At 45.0% G+C, this 14,457-nt stretch overlaps 1 protein-coding gene across 2 annotated transcripts in view; it reads right to left on the reverse strand.

Moving 5' to 3' along the window:
• The window catches only part of SAE1 (SUMO1 activating enzyme subunit 1), an 88,210-nt gene that overhangs the window by 52,893 nt on the left and 20,860 nt on the right, over positions 1-14,457 (reverse strand). For both annotated transcript variants that reach the window (XM_055237493.2, XM_055237494.2), the window contains exons 3-5: positions 13,058-13,231; positions 10,371-10,513; positions 7,257-7,356 (exon numbers count right to left, since the gene is read on the reverse strand). In XM_055237493.2, the coding sequence (XP_055093468.2) occupies positions 7,257-7,356; positions 10,371-10,513; positions 13,058-13,231 (417 nt within the window). The remainder of the gene's footprint in view (positions 1-7,256; positions 7,357-10,370; positions 10,514-13,057; positions 13,232-14,457) is intronic.

Consider the following 14,457-nt stretch of genomic DNA (forward strand, 5'->3'; position numbering starts at 1 on the left):
ACTTGAAATGTGACCAGTGAGACTGAGGAACTAAATCTTTTATTTTATTTGATTCTAATTAATTTAAATAGCCAGCTGTGGCTAGTGGCTACCAAAATGGACAGCAAAGCCCTAGAACAACATACAAACAGATGGCCTCACAAACGTGTTGCTGCTCCTTAAAAGCAGGTGGCGGCATGCATACAATATAAAACCAATTTTTAAGAAGCTAAAAAGCATGCAAAGCAATTCTATGTATTGCTTGGAAATACATACATAAGTAGTAAGAAGAAATGCATAGGAATGAGAAACCCGACTGAGGAGGGTGGTAACTTCTGTTGGAGGGACAGCCAGAGGGCCTCACCATACCAGTAATATAGGTCTATGATGGTGAGCTAAATCATTCTTCTTTTTTTTTTTTTTTTTTGAGACGGAGTCTCGCTCTAACGCCCAGGCTGGAGTGCAAGTGCAGTGGCGCAATCTCGGCTCACTGCAAGCTCCACCTCCCGGGTTCACGCCATTCTCCTGCCTCAGCCTCTCCGAGTAGCGGGGACTAGAGGCGCCCGCCACCACGCCCGGCTAATTTTTTGTATTTTTAGTAGAGACGGGGTTTCACCGTGGTCTCGATCTCCTGACCTCATGATCCACCCGCCTCAGCCTCCCAAAGTGCTGGGATTACAAGCGTGAGCCACCGCGCCTGGCCTTTTTTTTTTTTTTGGCTAAATCATTCTTAACTTATGCCTAAAACATTGTATAATAAGTTCCATGTCATTGTTTAGATTTATAAACACGTGATAAAACAGGAAGCCAAGCAGGGCTGTATCTGCCCCTTCCAGGTATCTTTTTTAATCCACACAAATGTACCAGCAGCTCTGGGGTTACTTACCTGGTGAGGGTATAGGGAGAAGAAGTAGAAGATAGAGAAACAGCACACAGATTGGTACAAAAGTACTAAAAATAGTTGTGTTTTTAAGGTGGATAGTGTTTGTTTTGTTCCGTTATCTGCATTGATGCTGCATATCTTCTTTTGTGCATTAAATGTCACTATAAAAAAAAATATAGGCTGGGTGCAGTGGCTCATGCCTATAATCTCAGCACTTTGGGAGGCCAAGGCAAGAGGATCCCTTGAGGCCAGGAGTTTGAGATCAGCCTGGGCAACACAGCAAGAGATCTCAAAAAAAAAAAACCCAAAAAAATTAGCAGGGCATGGTGGCACATGCCTGTGGTCCCAGCTACCTTGGAGACTGAGGTGGGTGGGAGGATCCCTTTAGCCCAGGAGTTCAAGGCTGCTGTGAGCTGTGTTCGTGCCACTGCACTCCAGCCTGGGCTACAGAGTTACATCCTATCTCAAAAATAAATAAGTAATATATAAACATAGAGATAAGCTAACATTAGCATCCCCCACCCCAACTAACTCTCCTACCTGGAAAACTTGCTAATCAGCATTCCACCTAACTCTTCAAATTTACACCCCTTGTTGCCCTATTTCCACTCCTTTGAACCAAGTAGTTCTGATATTAATAATTAGCAGGATTGGCCAGGAGTGGTGGCTCACGCCTGTAATCCCAGCCCTTTGGGAGGCTGAGGCGGGTGGATCACGAGGTCAGGAGATTGAGACCATCCTGGTCAACATGGTGAAACCCCGTCTCTACTAAAAATACAAAAATTAGGCTGGGCGCAGTGGCTCATGCCTGTAATCCCAGCACTTTGGGAGGCCGAGGCGGGCGGATCACGAGGTCAGGAGATCGAGGCCATCCTGGCTAACAGGTTGAAACCCCCATCTCTACTAGAAATATAAAAAAAATTAGTCGGGCATGGTGGCAGGTGTCTATAGTCCCAGCTACTCAGCAGACTGAGGCAGAGCACGGCATGAACCCAGGAGGTGGAGCTTGCTGTGAGCCAAGATCACGCCACTGCACTCCAGCCTGGGCGACAGAGCGAGAGTCCATCTCAAAAAAAAAAAAAAAAAAAAAACAACTAGCTGAGCGTGGTGGCGTGCACCTATAGTCCCAGCTAGCTACTCAGAAGGCTGACGCAGGAGAATCGCTTAAACCCGGGAGGGGGAGGTTGCAGTGAGCCGAGATTGCACCATTGCACTCCAGCTTGGGTGACAGAGGGAGACTCTATCTCAAAAAAAAAAAAAAAAAAAAAAAAAAAAAAAGAGTGCAGGATTTTGAACCTCTCTGGCCTGAGGGTTCCAGTTCAGGCAACTGAATGACTTACTTCTAAATATTTCTGAGCAAGTCTATTGTCTTCTTTGGTATTCTGTTCTCTCAGCTTAGTTCAAATAACCTAAACCGTGAGAATTAATATACTAGAAGGTTAATTCATTCCATCGGTAACAAAGGTTACTTCAATTATTCTTTTTTAAAATGGAAATAATCAGGCTGGAAGCTGTGGCTCATGCCTATAATCCCAGTACTTTGGGAGGCCAAAGTGGGCGGATCACTTGAGGCCAGGAGTTCAAGACCAGCCTGGCCAATATGGAGAAATACCGTCTCTACTAAAAATACAAAAATTAGTCGAGTGTGGTGGCACACACTTGCAGTCCCAGCTACTCCAGAGGCTGAGGCAAGAGAATTGCTTGAACCCAGGAGGCAGAGGCTGCAGTGAGCTGAGATTATGCCACTGCACTCCAGCCTGGGTGACAGAGCAAGACTCCATCTCAGAAATAATAATAATTAGTGAAAATTAAAAATTAGCCAGGTGTAGTACATGTCTGTAATTCCAGCTACTTGGGAGGCTGCAGTGAACACTGTTTGAACCACTGCACTTCAGCCTGGGTGACAGGGTAGTGAGACCCTGCTTCAAAGAAAAAAAAAAAAGGAAGAAAATAATCTCCTCCAGGGTTGTTGGATTATTCTGCAGTTTACAGCCACCAGTACACTGAACAAATATTCCCTGGATATGACTGTGCTAGACACTGGACTAGGAGTCTAGCAGTGAACAAGACTGCCTTCCCCCTACAGAGCTTAAAATGGAAGGGGGGAGACAGAGACAAGCAACCTAAAGGCCACCAGCAGTGGAAACCAAGGTACCACATGAAAGAAAAAGAACTCGACTGTTTCTTTAATGACGGGTGTGAGAGAGGATGAGAAGGTTGTCAACAAATTGCCCACAAAGAGGGAGTCAAAAAAATGAATCACTCCTCAACTGTGGAATTTCTCAACTAATTCATGAAAAGAGTATTAATAGTACTCCAAATTAGTCACCTATTTCAGGAGCAGAGGTAAAATTAAATCTGTATTTCTAGTACAGTCAGGAACAAACCCTACTTTGTCTTTAATTTTTAAAGAGCTATTAGAGAGTAACCACTGTCAGGCATCTCATCATCTCTGGCAGCACCTAACACAGATAACTCACAATAAAGAAACGTGAACATGGGAACATGACAGTGGCCTTTTAAGGTTTTCCAGAATGATCCTGATGTTCACATATTTTATTATCCCACCATCCTCCTAATGTCACGTTACCCTAGCAACTTCAGGGGTATCCCTCTTTGTAAATCATAGGGTGAGCCTATGCCCTTACCCACTGTCTATGCTCTCGCCCCTTCTTCCGCAGCTGTGTGACCTTGGTCAGGTCACTTAATTTCCCGTAGCTTCTTTATCAGCTATAGATGGGGACAACAAGACTAGATGTGGCTGGGCGCGGTGGCTCACGCTTGTAATCCCAGCACTTTGGGAGGCCGAGGCGGGCGGATCACGAGGTCAGGAGATCGAGACCATGGTGAAACTCCGTCTCTACTAAAAATACAAAAAATTAGCCGGGCGTGGTGGCGGGCGCCTGTAGTCCCAGCTACTCGGAGAGGCTGAGGCAGGAGAATGGCGTGAACCCGGGAGGCAGAGGTCGCAGTGAGCCGAGATCGTGCCACTGCACTCCAGCCTAGGGGACAGAGCGAGACTCCGTCTCAAAAAAAAAAAAAAAAAAAAAAAAGACTGGATGTGATTCCCTGCACTCAACACTGTGCCTTGCACACAGTAGGCATTCTGCAACTCGTAGAAAGAGCTGGCTGTGGCAGTGAGGGCAGCCAGAGCAAATCTGCCCCTACGTCAGTCTTTCGGTTTATCCTACTTCCTCGGACGGAGCACTGCTCTGGGCTCTGGTGCCTGGAAAGCTTGTCCCTCACATACCAACACAAATAACTCTTCCTCTGGGAAACCTTTTTGGGCACTTCCTCACCACCACCTCATTGCTGTCTCCTCTGTCTCCTGAATGTCAGTGTCCACGTGAGGCTTGTGCCCGAGACCTGATTGTGACGAAATCCGTCTCAAATCTTCTCCTGGGCACCAAAGGAAGCAAACAAACTACTGAGCACCTATTTCTGGGCTAGGCATTTTCCTAAGGCCTTATTTATCAGAATGGCACAGGTGCTAGAAAGGCCCACCAGCTTCCTAGAGGGTGTGAAAACCACAGGCTGTTTTTCCTTTTTGTTTTTTAACGTTACTAATTTAGGAGCACAAAGTGTACCTTGAAGCAAAAGTGGCTTTACAACCTTTGGTTAAACCTAGGGAAAGGGGGGAGGGGAAGGGAACCCTAACCAGAAAGCCTTTCACAGGAAATAGGAAGTGGCTGCTTCCCCACCCCCACCCTGCACTCTCAGAGCACAACCCAACTAGTTATTCTGTACAATTAGGCAAAAGGGCAGCATCCAAATCAAGGAATCTTTGGTGTTGGAAGAGAACCTTGAAATCACAGGGCCATCTGTGCCAAAACGGAAGGAGACATGTTATTGCAAGGTGACAAAGCCATGGCCAAAACCCAGTCCAGCCCAGTGGGTCCGCAGGGCCCTTGGTGAGGCTGCACAAAGGCAAGGTTTGGAATCCCAGGGATTGTCAGCAGGAATGCACTGAATGCCTCCTAACCTTAAAGGCTTGGGGTTGGAATCCGAGCCTGCATTGTTCAAGTGTAACAGCTGACTAACAATGTCAGCTGGGGAATATTTTGATACCTTCCAGCTCAGCTCCACGTAGGAAGAGGCTGCACAAAAACCTCTGTGCCTGTAGGGCCCTCCGGAATGGTAGGCAAAGGCCTGGACTGCCTACATTCTCCTCATAGCGAGATAAAGTGGTTCCCAAAAGAGGTTTCCAGATCCACCCCAGTGGGCACCACCAGAACTGACTCCAGGGAAACTTCCAGCTGTGAATGGCTAACAAAGCTAGGCACTCTCTCCATTTGAATGTGAAAGACCTGCCTCAATCAGAGAAGGCCCTTAAGCCATAAAACCCTTCACACCAAGGCCAAGTGTCACACTTGTAAGAGGGTGTGATTTATAAACTGACAGCACCCACAAAGCAGCTTTTGTACTCCTCCGTTTGTTAACAATTTATCTCCCCCCACTAAATTCACGGAGCTATTCAGATAAATCTTGACTGGGCCTCAAAAAGAAAGAAAGGCAGAAAGAAAGGGACCCAAGTTTTGGCCAAAACACCAAGGTTCACTCTGGATAATTATGGTTCTGTGAATAGACACTAAAATTAGGGCTTAATTCCTCTGTATCACACTTACAGCACCAAACTACTCCAACACAAACACAAAAAGAGAAAGAAAATCTCCAATGCCGCCTTGCTGGAGAGTCTGAGAGTTCCACTTTTGTGGTTTTCTGCAGTCTCTTTTGTGGTTTCTGCACTCTTTAGAATCCCCTCGTTAGTGTAATTTAACTCAACATTCTGACCAGCTGTTTTTCTTTCTCAACATTTAAATCTACAAAGCAAAGAGTAAATATGGGCTTGGTCATGTCTTTCCTCTCAGTTCAATGAAACCAATTCTGGCCCCTTCATCTTGCTTTCCCCATCGCATGGTTCCCATCTCAGATTCCCAGCATTAGCTACAGAAACCATCGTCGTCTGATCCCTTCTCCACTCCTTTCTATAAATGTAATTATTGCACCTGATCCAAATAGAGGCTGAGCCCCTAATATAAACTACATTAACAAATACGAATCTGATAACACCAGTCAACATTGAAGGATTTTTCTTATTAAAGGTTATTTGGCAAAAGGAAAAAAACAGGCAAAGAAAACTTTTTTTTTTTTGAGACAGTCTCGCTCTGTCGCCAGGCTGGAGTGCAGTGCTGCCGTCTCGGCTCACTGCAACCTCCGCCTCCTAGGTTCAAGCTATTCTCCTGCCTCAGCCTCCTGAGTAGCTGGGACTACAGGCGCGCACCACCACGCCCAGCTAATTTTTGTATTGTTAGTAGAGAAAATACAAAAAATTTTTTATTTTGCTCTTTTTTTTTTTTTTTAGACAGGATCTTGCTAGGTGGCTCAGGTTGGGGTGCGGTGGTGTGACCATGGCTCACTGCAGCCTCCACCTCCCAGGCTCAAGCAATCCTCCCAGCTCAGCCTATGAGTAGCTGGGCCTACAGGTGCTCACCATCACGCCAGACAAATTTTTACATTTTTTTTTGTAGACACGGGGTCTTGCTACTGTAACCCAGGGCTGGTGTTTTGCCGCTTTAAAAAAAAAAGTTTTCTGGTCAGGCATGGTGGCTCATGCCTGTAATCCTAGCACTTTGTGGGGCTGAGGCAGGTGGATCACGAGGTCAAGAGATAAAGACCTACAAAAATTAGCTGGGTGTGGTGGCGCACACCTGTAGTCCCAGCTACTCGGGAGGCTGAAGCAGGAGAATCTCTTGAACTTGGGACGTGGAGGTTGCAATGAGCTGAGATTGTGCCACTCCAGCCTGGACACAGCAAGACTCCATCTCAAAAAATAAAAAATAAAAAAAAAAGTTTGGAGCCAGGCACAGTGGCTTACGCCTGTAATCCCAGCACTTTGGGAGGCTGAGGAGGGTGGATCACCCGAGGTCAGGAGTTCGAGACCAGCCTGGCCAACATGGCGAAACCCCGTCTCTACTAAAAACACACAAAAAAATTAGCCAGGGGTGCTACTTGGGAGGATGAGGCAGGAGAATTGCTTGAACCCAGGAGGTGGAGGCTGTAGTGAGCCGAGATCATGCCATTGCACTCCAGCCTGAGCGACAAGAAAAAATTCCATCTCACAAAAAAAAAAAAAAAAAGAAAAGAAAAAGTTTGGGACAGAGCCTACAAAAGTTTGCATTTCTCATTGTCTTGAAAAATCCCATCTGGAATCACTGGGCCCACATTCCCTCACAGCAACAGCTGGCTGACACTAAGCTGTGGAAGCCTCCTTTAGATGGGACAAGCACCCGCCCCATCCCTTCAAGAAGTGCTTGCTCTTATCCTTTTCAATCGTCATTGCCCGACCCCTCCAATGCCCCAGGGTTTCTGACCTCTGCCCCCACATTATACATACCTTTTTGACCATCATTGTCTCAGAAGAATCAAGTTTTGCTCTCTTGGTGTCGGGCCCATCTTCTACTCCTTGGCTAACTTTGGCAACTTTAGTTTTCTCCCTAGAGGGTGACAAGGGGAGAGAATGTAATTTTACCCTAGGAATCATGTTATTGGAATCAAAAAAAGCCTCTCCAGGTCACAGATCGGGATGGTGGTTAAGGGCAAAAGCTTTGAAGTCAGATCTCGGTTCAAATCGAGCTCTGCCATTGATAACATGATGAGTCTGGTACACTGTTGGGCACTCAGGAAATTATTGTGGGAAAAACAGAGCAGCATAAGTTGCTCAGCACACTGCCGGGCACACAGCTGCTCTCAATAAATCAAAGTGATTACTTTGTAAACACTCTACTTGAATCATGAAATAAATAGCCAAACTTGGCCGGGTGCAGTGGCTCACGCCTGTAATCCCAGCACTGTGGGAGGCCAAGGCAGGCGGATCACCCGAGGTCAAGGGTTCGAGACCATCCTGGCCAACATGGCAAAACCCCGTCTCTACTAAAAATACAAAAAACTAGCAGGGCGTGGTGGCGGGCGCCTATAATCCCAGCTACTCAGGAGGCTGAGGCAGGAGAATTGGTTGAACCCAGGAGGAGGAGGTTGCAATGACCTGAGATCACACCACTGTACTCCAGCCTGGGCAACTGAGTGAAAGTCTGTCTCAGAAAAAAAAAAAAAAAAAAAATAGCCAAACTTAATTCTGCCCCTCTGCTGTGGGCAGCTTATGTTAAAATAATCTAGATTGCTTTCCACTACTGTAACTTCTTTATAATATGCCCAAAGAAGCCAGGCATGGTGGCTCACATTTGTAATCCTAGCACTTTGGGAAGCTGAGGTGGGTGGACCACCTGAGGTTAGGAGTTCAAGACCAGCGTAGCCAACATAGTGAAACCCCGTCTCTGCTAAAAATACAAAAATTTGCCGGGCATGGTGGTGGATGCCTGCAGTCCCAGCTACTCAGGAGGCTGAAGCAGGAGAATCACTTGAATCCAGGAGGTGGAGGTTGCAGTGAGCCAAGATCGTGCCATGGCACTCCAGCCTGGGGACAAAAGCAAAACTCCGTCTCAAAAATAACAACAACAACTGGGCGCGGTGGATCACGCCTGTGTAATCCCAGCACTTTGGGAGGCCGAGGTGGGTGGATCACCTGAGGTCTGGAATTCGAGACCAGCCTGACCAACATGGAGAAACCCCGTCTCTACTAAAAATACAAAATTAGCCAGGCGTGGTGACGCATGCCTGTAATCTCAGCTACTCCGGAGGCTGAGGCAGGAGAATGGCTTGAGCCCGGGAGGCGGAGGTTGCTGCGAACTGAGATGGCGCCATTGCACTCCAGCCTGGGCAACAACAGCAAAACTCCGTCTCAAAAAATAAAGTAATAATAATAATAATATGCCCAGGCCGGGCGCGGTGGCTCACGCTTGTAATCCCAGCACTTTGGGAGGCCGAGGCGGGCGGATCACGAGGTCAGGAGATCGAGACCACGGTGAAACCCCGTCTCTACTGAAAATACAAAAAAATTAGCCGGGCGTGGTGGCGGGCGCCTGTAGTCCCAGCTACTCGGAGAGGCTGAGACAGGAGAGTGGCGTGAACCCGGGAAGCGGAGCTTGCATGAGTCGAGATTGCGCCACTGCACTCCAGCCTGGGTGACAGAGCAAGACTCCGTCTCAAAAAAAATAAATAAATAAATAAAAATAATAATAATAATAATATGCCCAAAGAACTAGATTATCCTAAAGCCATAAAACACTAGAGTTAGGAGATGTCTGGAACATGACTGTCCTTGCCCCATCTTCATTTTACAGGCAAGAAACTTGGAGACCAGAGAAATTTCAGTGACTTGCCTGAGAGGCTGAACAAGAGAAGAGTTCTCAGTCTCTTGGTAGGAAGCTCCTATCTCACAGAGCCTGTCTTTCCCTCTCAATTAGCAAGTTGGAGGGTTTTGGAGGGGGTGGTCAGAAACTGCAGCCAAAATACCTAACTCGTATAGTTTTACAATAACATATCATCTGCCATCTTTCACCTAGAGACTACAAAGTCAAAACACGGCAAGTCCTGTCATGTGAGAATTACCAAGTTCTGCAGCCTCAATGTTCAAAATGAGAGAATGAGGTCTGTTTGTTCTACCAGAGGAGTGTCTCTGGATATTGGACACCTTTTCCAAGGTAGACTTTGGCTGAAAATGCCTCCAGAGTCACCCAACTATTTTGTACTCATTTTACTATCTCTCAACTTGAAAACATGTCAGCAGACCAGGCGCAGTGGCTCATGCCTATAATCACAGCACTTTGGGAGGCCGAGGTGCACGGATCACCTGAGGTCAGGAGTTCGAGACCAGCCTGACCCACACGGAGAAATCCCATCTCTACTAAAAACAAAAAATTAGCCGGACTTAGTGGCGCATGCCTATAATCCCAGCTACTTGGGAAGGCTGAGGTAGGAGAATCACTTGAACCTGGGAGGTGGAGGTTGCAGTGAGCCGAGATCGCGCCACTGCACTCCAGCCTGGGCAACAAGAGCGAAACTCTGTCTCAAAAAAAGTAAGCCCAAGCTGGGGAACAAATGTTTACAATCAGAGCAAGCCTTCCCTATGCAGAAAATGTGACTTTACCACCTGAAGCCCAGACTGATTAAACAAATACCCATGTGGTGTACTTTCATTGCCGTAAAACTCTGCTTGCTTTAGGCTTTAGATTTAGTCCATCATTCCGGAGGCAAAGGCATAGCTCCTAAAATTCTGAACCCACAATATATTATATTTGGTAAGTTGTTAATGACTTGGTTTCAAAATGTTCTAAGTATTATAATCAAATTCTTTCCTTAGATCGTTGTTTTCTACCAGTAAATAAGACTAAATTTTGAAAATGTTATGTTGTCAGCTAGGTGCAATGGCTCATGCCTGTAATCCCAGAACTTTGGGAAGCCAAGGTGGGAGGATCGCTTGAGCCCAGGAGTTCAAGACCAGCTTGAACTACATAGCATAGATCCTGTCTCTACACATAAATAAATACATAATTTAAAAAAAGGTATGAAAAGGAGAAAATGTTACGTTCTCCCCTCCTCTCCCAACACTTACTCTACAAACTCATGCTCTCCTAGATTGGCAAATGTGTATCCATGGTAGCCAAAAACATCTCCTGTAAAGAACTTGATGCTATTTTTGTGACAGATCTGGTCAACTTTAACTATGACATCCCTGGAGCAGCAAGTCAGACACACCTGCAGAAAGAAAGAAATTGGCTGGGTGTGAGTTTTGCAAACTGTGAATCGCTGCCCTGATGTCTAAATAAATCTTAATGAACAGTCTCTCTGGGCATGTTTAAAGCACGTTTCAAACTGGTACAACAGGTTCTTTGGGTCCTATGGCTAGAAGACAAAAGAAAAGTTGCAGGTTTCAATGTGTAGAAAACGTTAAGTTATGAGACCGTCATGTTCTGCAGCCAAAATAAAATGTGTTTAGCTAAAAAGTAAAAGCCATTCAACGAATGTTTTCTGTAATCCATGAACATATACACATTTCATAGTTTTCATAAAAAAATAACTTAGCAAGTTGTTTCTATATTGTTAAATCTATTAAAATCCAAATAAGCTACAGGGAGAAGCAAAACCAGGTTTTTAAATTGACCCAAAGGTCATGTTTAAATACAAGGGCTTTTTTTCCCCCCTCCTTTTGATTGATATGTTAAGATAAAGAAGATAAACAAGTCCTGTTGAGATCATTTTTCCACAGATTGCGGTGTGAAACTTTATCTGAATTTAAGGACAAAAGAAAAGGTTACAGACCAAGTGACCTTCCATTCAGGCTTAGACAATGAACTGGTGATTCACTCAGTGGAATTATCAGTGTTGCTCTGGGGCCTCCAGGTTGTATTCCAGTAAGTTGAGGTATTGGAAATGGCTAAGTTCTGCTGCACAAAATACCATCTTTTCATCTTTTCGGGAGAAGCTTTGTGATCATGGTCAAAAGACAACTTCCAAATTGCACATGCTTTCTCCTGAACAAAAGGACATTTTCACTTGATAGACCCTCTTTGCTGTTGTCTAGCAGCCTGAATACCGAAATAACACTCACAGAGAAATGTGTTCCTTTGGTGTTTCAAAGGATGCAGCCACCCAAGGAAAAATCCCATCTAAAAAGTAAGAAATCCACAGGTGAACATGCAACCAATTGATCAAATGGAACCCTGCAGAGTCTAAAGTAACTATAAAACCTGCAAGGACCAGCCAAACACGGCCCGCAAGGCAGTCAACACGGCCCCACGCACACGCATTACACAATCAACTGGCCTCACACTTCAGTTTTAACAAACCCTCTAATTCTACAAGTTCAAGGGACACCTGGCATAAAATAAATGTGGTTACTACAGATAAGAAAATGAAGACTTATGTCTAAATGGAAAGTGTCCCAATACCTAAAGTTAAAAAATAGAAGGGACTAGGAAAAAGAAAACAGGACAAATGCACAGATGATCCATCCTTCCAAGCCCATATTTGAACAGATGCACATATGAAATAGTAAAGTGTAAAAACGGGAGGCTGAGGCAGAAAACTGCTTAAACCAGGGAGGCGGAGGTTGCAGTGAGCCAAGATCATGCCACTGCACTCCAGCCTGGGCGACAGAGTGAGACTCCATCTCAAAAAAAAAAAAAAAAGAAATAAATAAATAAAAGTGTGAAAAACAGGCCGGGTGCAGTGGCTCATGCCTGTAATCCCACCACTTTGGGAGGCCGAGGCAGGTGGATTACCTGAGGTCTGGAGTTCAAGACCAGCCTGACCAACATGGTGAAACCCCATCTCTACTAAAAATACAAAAAATTAGCCAAGCATGGTGGTGAACGCCTGTAATCCTAGCTACTTGGGAGGCTGAGGCAGGAGAATCACTTGAACCCAGGAGGCAGAGGTTGCCATGAGCCAAGATCGCACAATTGCACTCCAGCCTGGGCGACAAGAGCAAAACTCCATCTCAAATAAAAAAAGGTGTTAAAAAAAAAAAAACTACCCAACCCAAATTCTAACCTCTCATGTAACATACTGGGGCCTTTCATTTAAAAAACTAGTAGCTCATCTATGACTATTTCACATTTATTAAGATTTGTTAAGCTTTTCCAGAATGCAGGGAACTATGTCTGAAAGGTCGCAGACACTGACAAAGAATTTAATTTATCCTTTCACCTCCACAAAGATTTGGCAGTAAAACTAAATGAGGCTGGATATGCCTCATTTGGCTTATGACTACAGTGATTTTTCTGTAGTTATCCATGGCAACATGGTCAACGTGACTGTGAGAAACAGACAGACAGACATAGACCAAGATCAGGTGTGCTTTTCTTAAGACAAAACACAAGCTGTAGTTTGATATTTCTAACAAAAAAATGCCGCTGCCACAGAAATTAATCACCAACTTGTTAAGTTTTCGGAGGAAAACATTTGCAATGACATGGATTAAAGTTATGTGCAAAGATTCTGGAAGGAAGACAAAACACCAAAGACGAAACCTGGCTGAGGGAACACATGCCCAAAGAAGAAGCCAGCAGACAGCGAGTCACCAACAACTACAGCAGATGCAACAGACTGGACCTCTGTAGCAACACATTCACACAATATACTAAGCCTAAACAACAGAACAGCTTATACATTTTCTTGGGAAAAAGCTCAGAATTTGATATTTGAATGCTCTCAGATTGCTTTGGGATTTGAAAGTATATACAACTAGCACCTTAATTTGTTTAATTCCCACAGCAGATTTTATACAAAGAAACTTACAGCATCAAATTGAGTGAAAAATGACTCTGGTTTCTTCTCTATATCCTCAGTGTCCACCTTCACATCCACCATGGGGTTGAGATTCTGAGCTCGCTCCAGAGAGGCTTCAGCCCTATTTCGGCCAACAGACCCAGTACGAATCAAGAACTGAGCTCCGGGATCTTCTGGAGTTACCTAGGAATAATACATGTATTTTTTAATTATTGTATTTTTAGGGAAAATAAATCTTAAAGAGAATCTTTAAATTTTAAAGGATAGCTAAAATACCTACCACTTAAATTTTTTTTTTTTTTTTGAGACAGAATCTTGCTCTGTTGCCAGGCTGGAGTCCAGTGGCGTGATCTCGGCTCATTGCAACCTCTGCCTCCCAGGTTCAAATGATTCTCCTCCTGCCTCAGCCTCCCAAGAAGCTGGGACTACAGGCACGCACCATCACGCCCAGCTAATTTTTGTATTTTTAGTAGAGACAGGGTTTCACCACGTTTGCCAGGATGGTCTCAATCTCTTGACCTCGTGATCCGCCTGCCTCAGCCTCCCAAAGTGCTGAGATTACAGGCATGAAACACTGTGCACAGCCCTAAAATGTATTACTGTTCCTGTAGCAATTTGCCTTATGCAGGCTTCCTTCTAAGGCTTTAAAATGACTTTAAACTTTTTTTAAACTGGTCATTGATGGTTAAAGAGCACCCCCTTGTGTTTATAAAGAAAATTCACTCTCAACAAAAAAAATCCATGCTTTCTTCTTCTATGCAAATTTGTAACTGCTAACAAATGACTGATTACCAGTGGCAAGAATTGACTAAATACTTAGCATGTGCCCAACTATAAGCATTTGGGGAAATACACAAGTAGTTTAAAGGATTAAGTCTCTGTCTTCCAGTGGTTTAAAACTAGACCAGTGTGGGCAGGGCACGGTGGCTCACACCTGTAATCCCAGCACTTTGGGAGGCCGAGGCGGGTGGATCACCTGAGGTCAGGAGTTTGAGACCAACCTGGCCAACATGGTGAAATGCCGTCTCTACGAAAAATACAAAAATAAGCCAGGTATGGTGGTGTGTGCCTGTAATCCCAGCTACCCAGGAGGCTGAGGCAGGAGAATCACTTCAACACAGGAGGCGGAGGTTGCAGTGAGCCGCGATCACGCCACTGCACTCCAGCCTGGGCAACAGAGCAAGACTCCGTCTCAAAAAAAAAAAAAAAAAAAAAAAAGTAGATCAGTGCAGCCTGGCACAGTAGCTCACATCTGCAATCCCAGCAATTTGGGATGCCAAAGCAGGAGGATCACTGCTTGAGGCCAGGAGCTCAAGACTAGCTTGGACAACACAGAGAGGCCCTCTCTCAAAAAACAACAAAAAATTGCAACCTCATGAGAAAACTTAAAAAAAAAAATCAAACTTATG

The sequence above is a fragment of the Symphalangus syndactylus genome, chromosome 13, assembly GCF_028878055.3.
Source record: "Symphalangus syndactylus isolate Jambi chromosome 13, NHGRI_mSymSyn1-v2.1_pri, whole genome shotgun sequence".
Lineage (NCBI taxonomy): Eukaryota > Metazoa > Chordata > Mammalia > Primates > Hylobatidae > Symphalangus > Symphalangus syndactylus.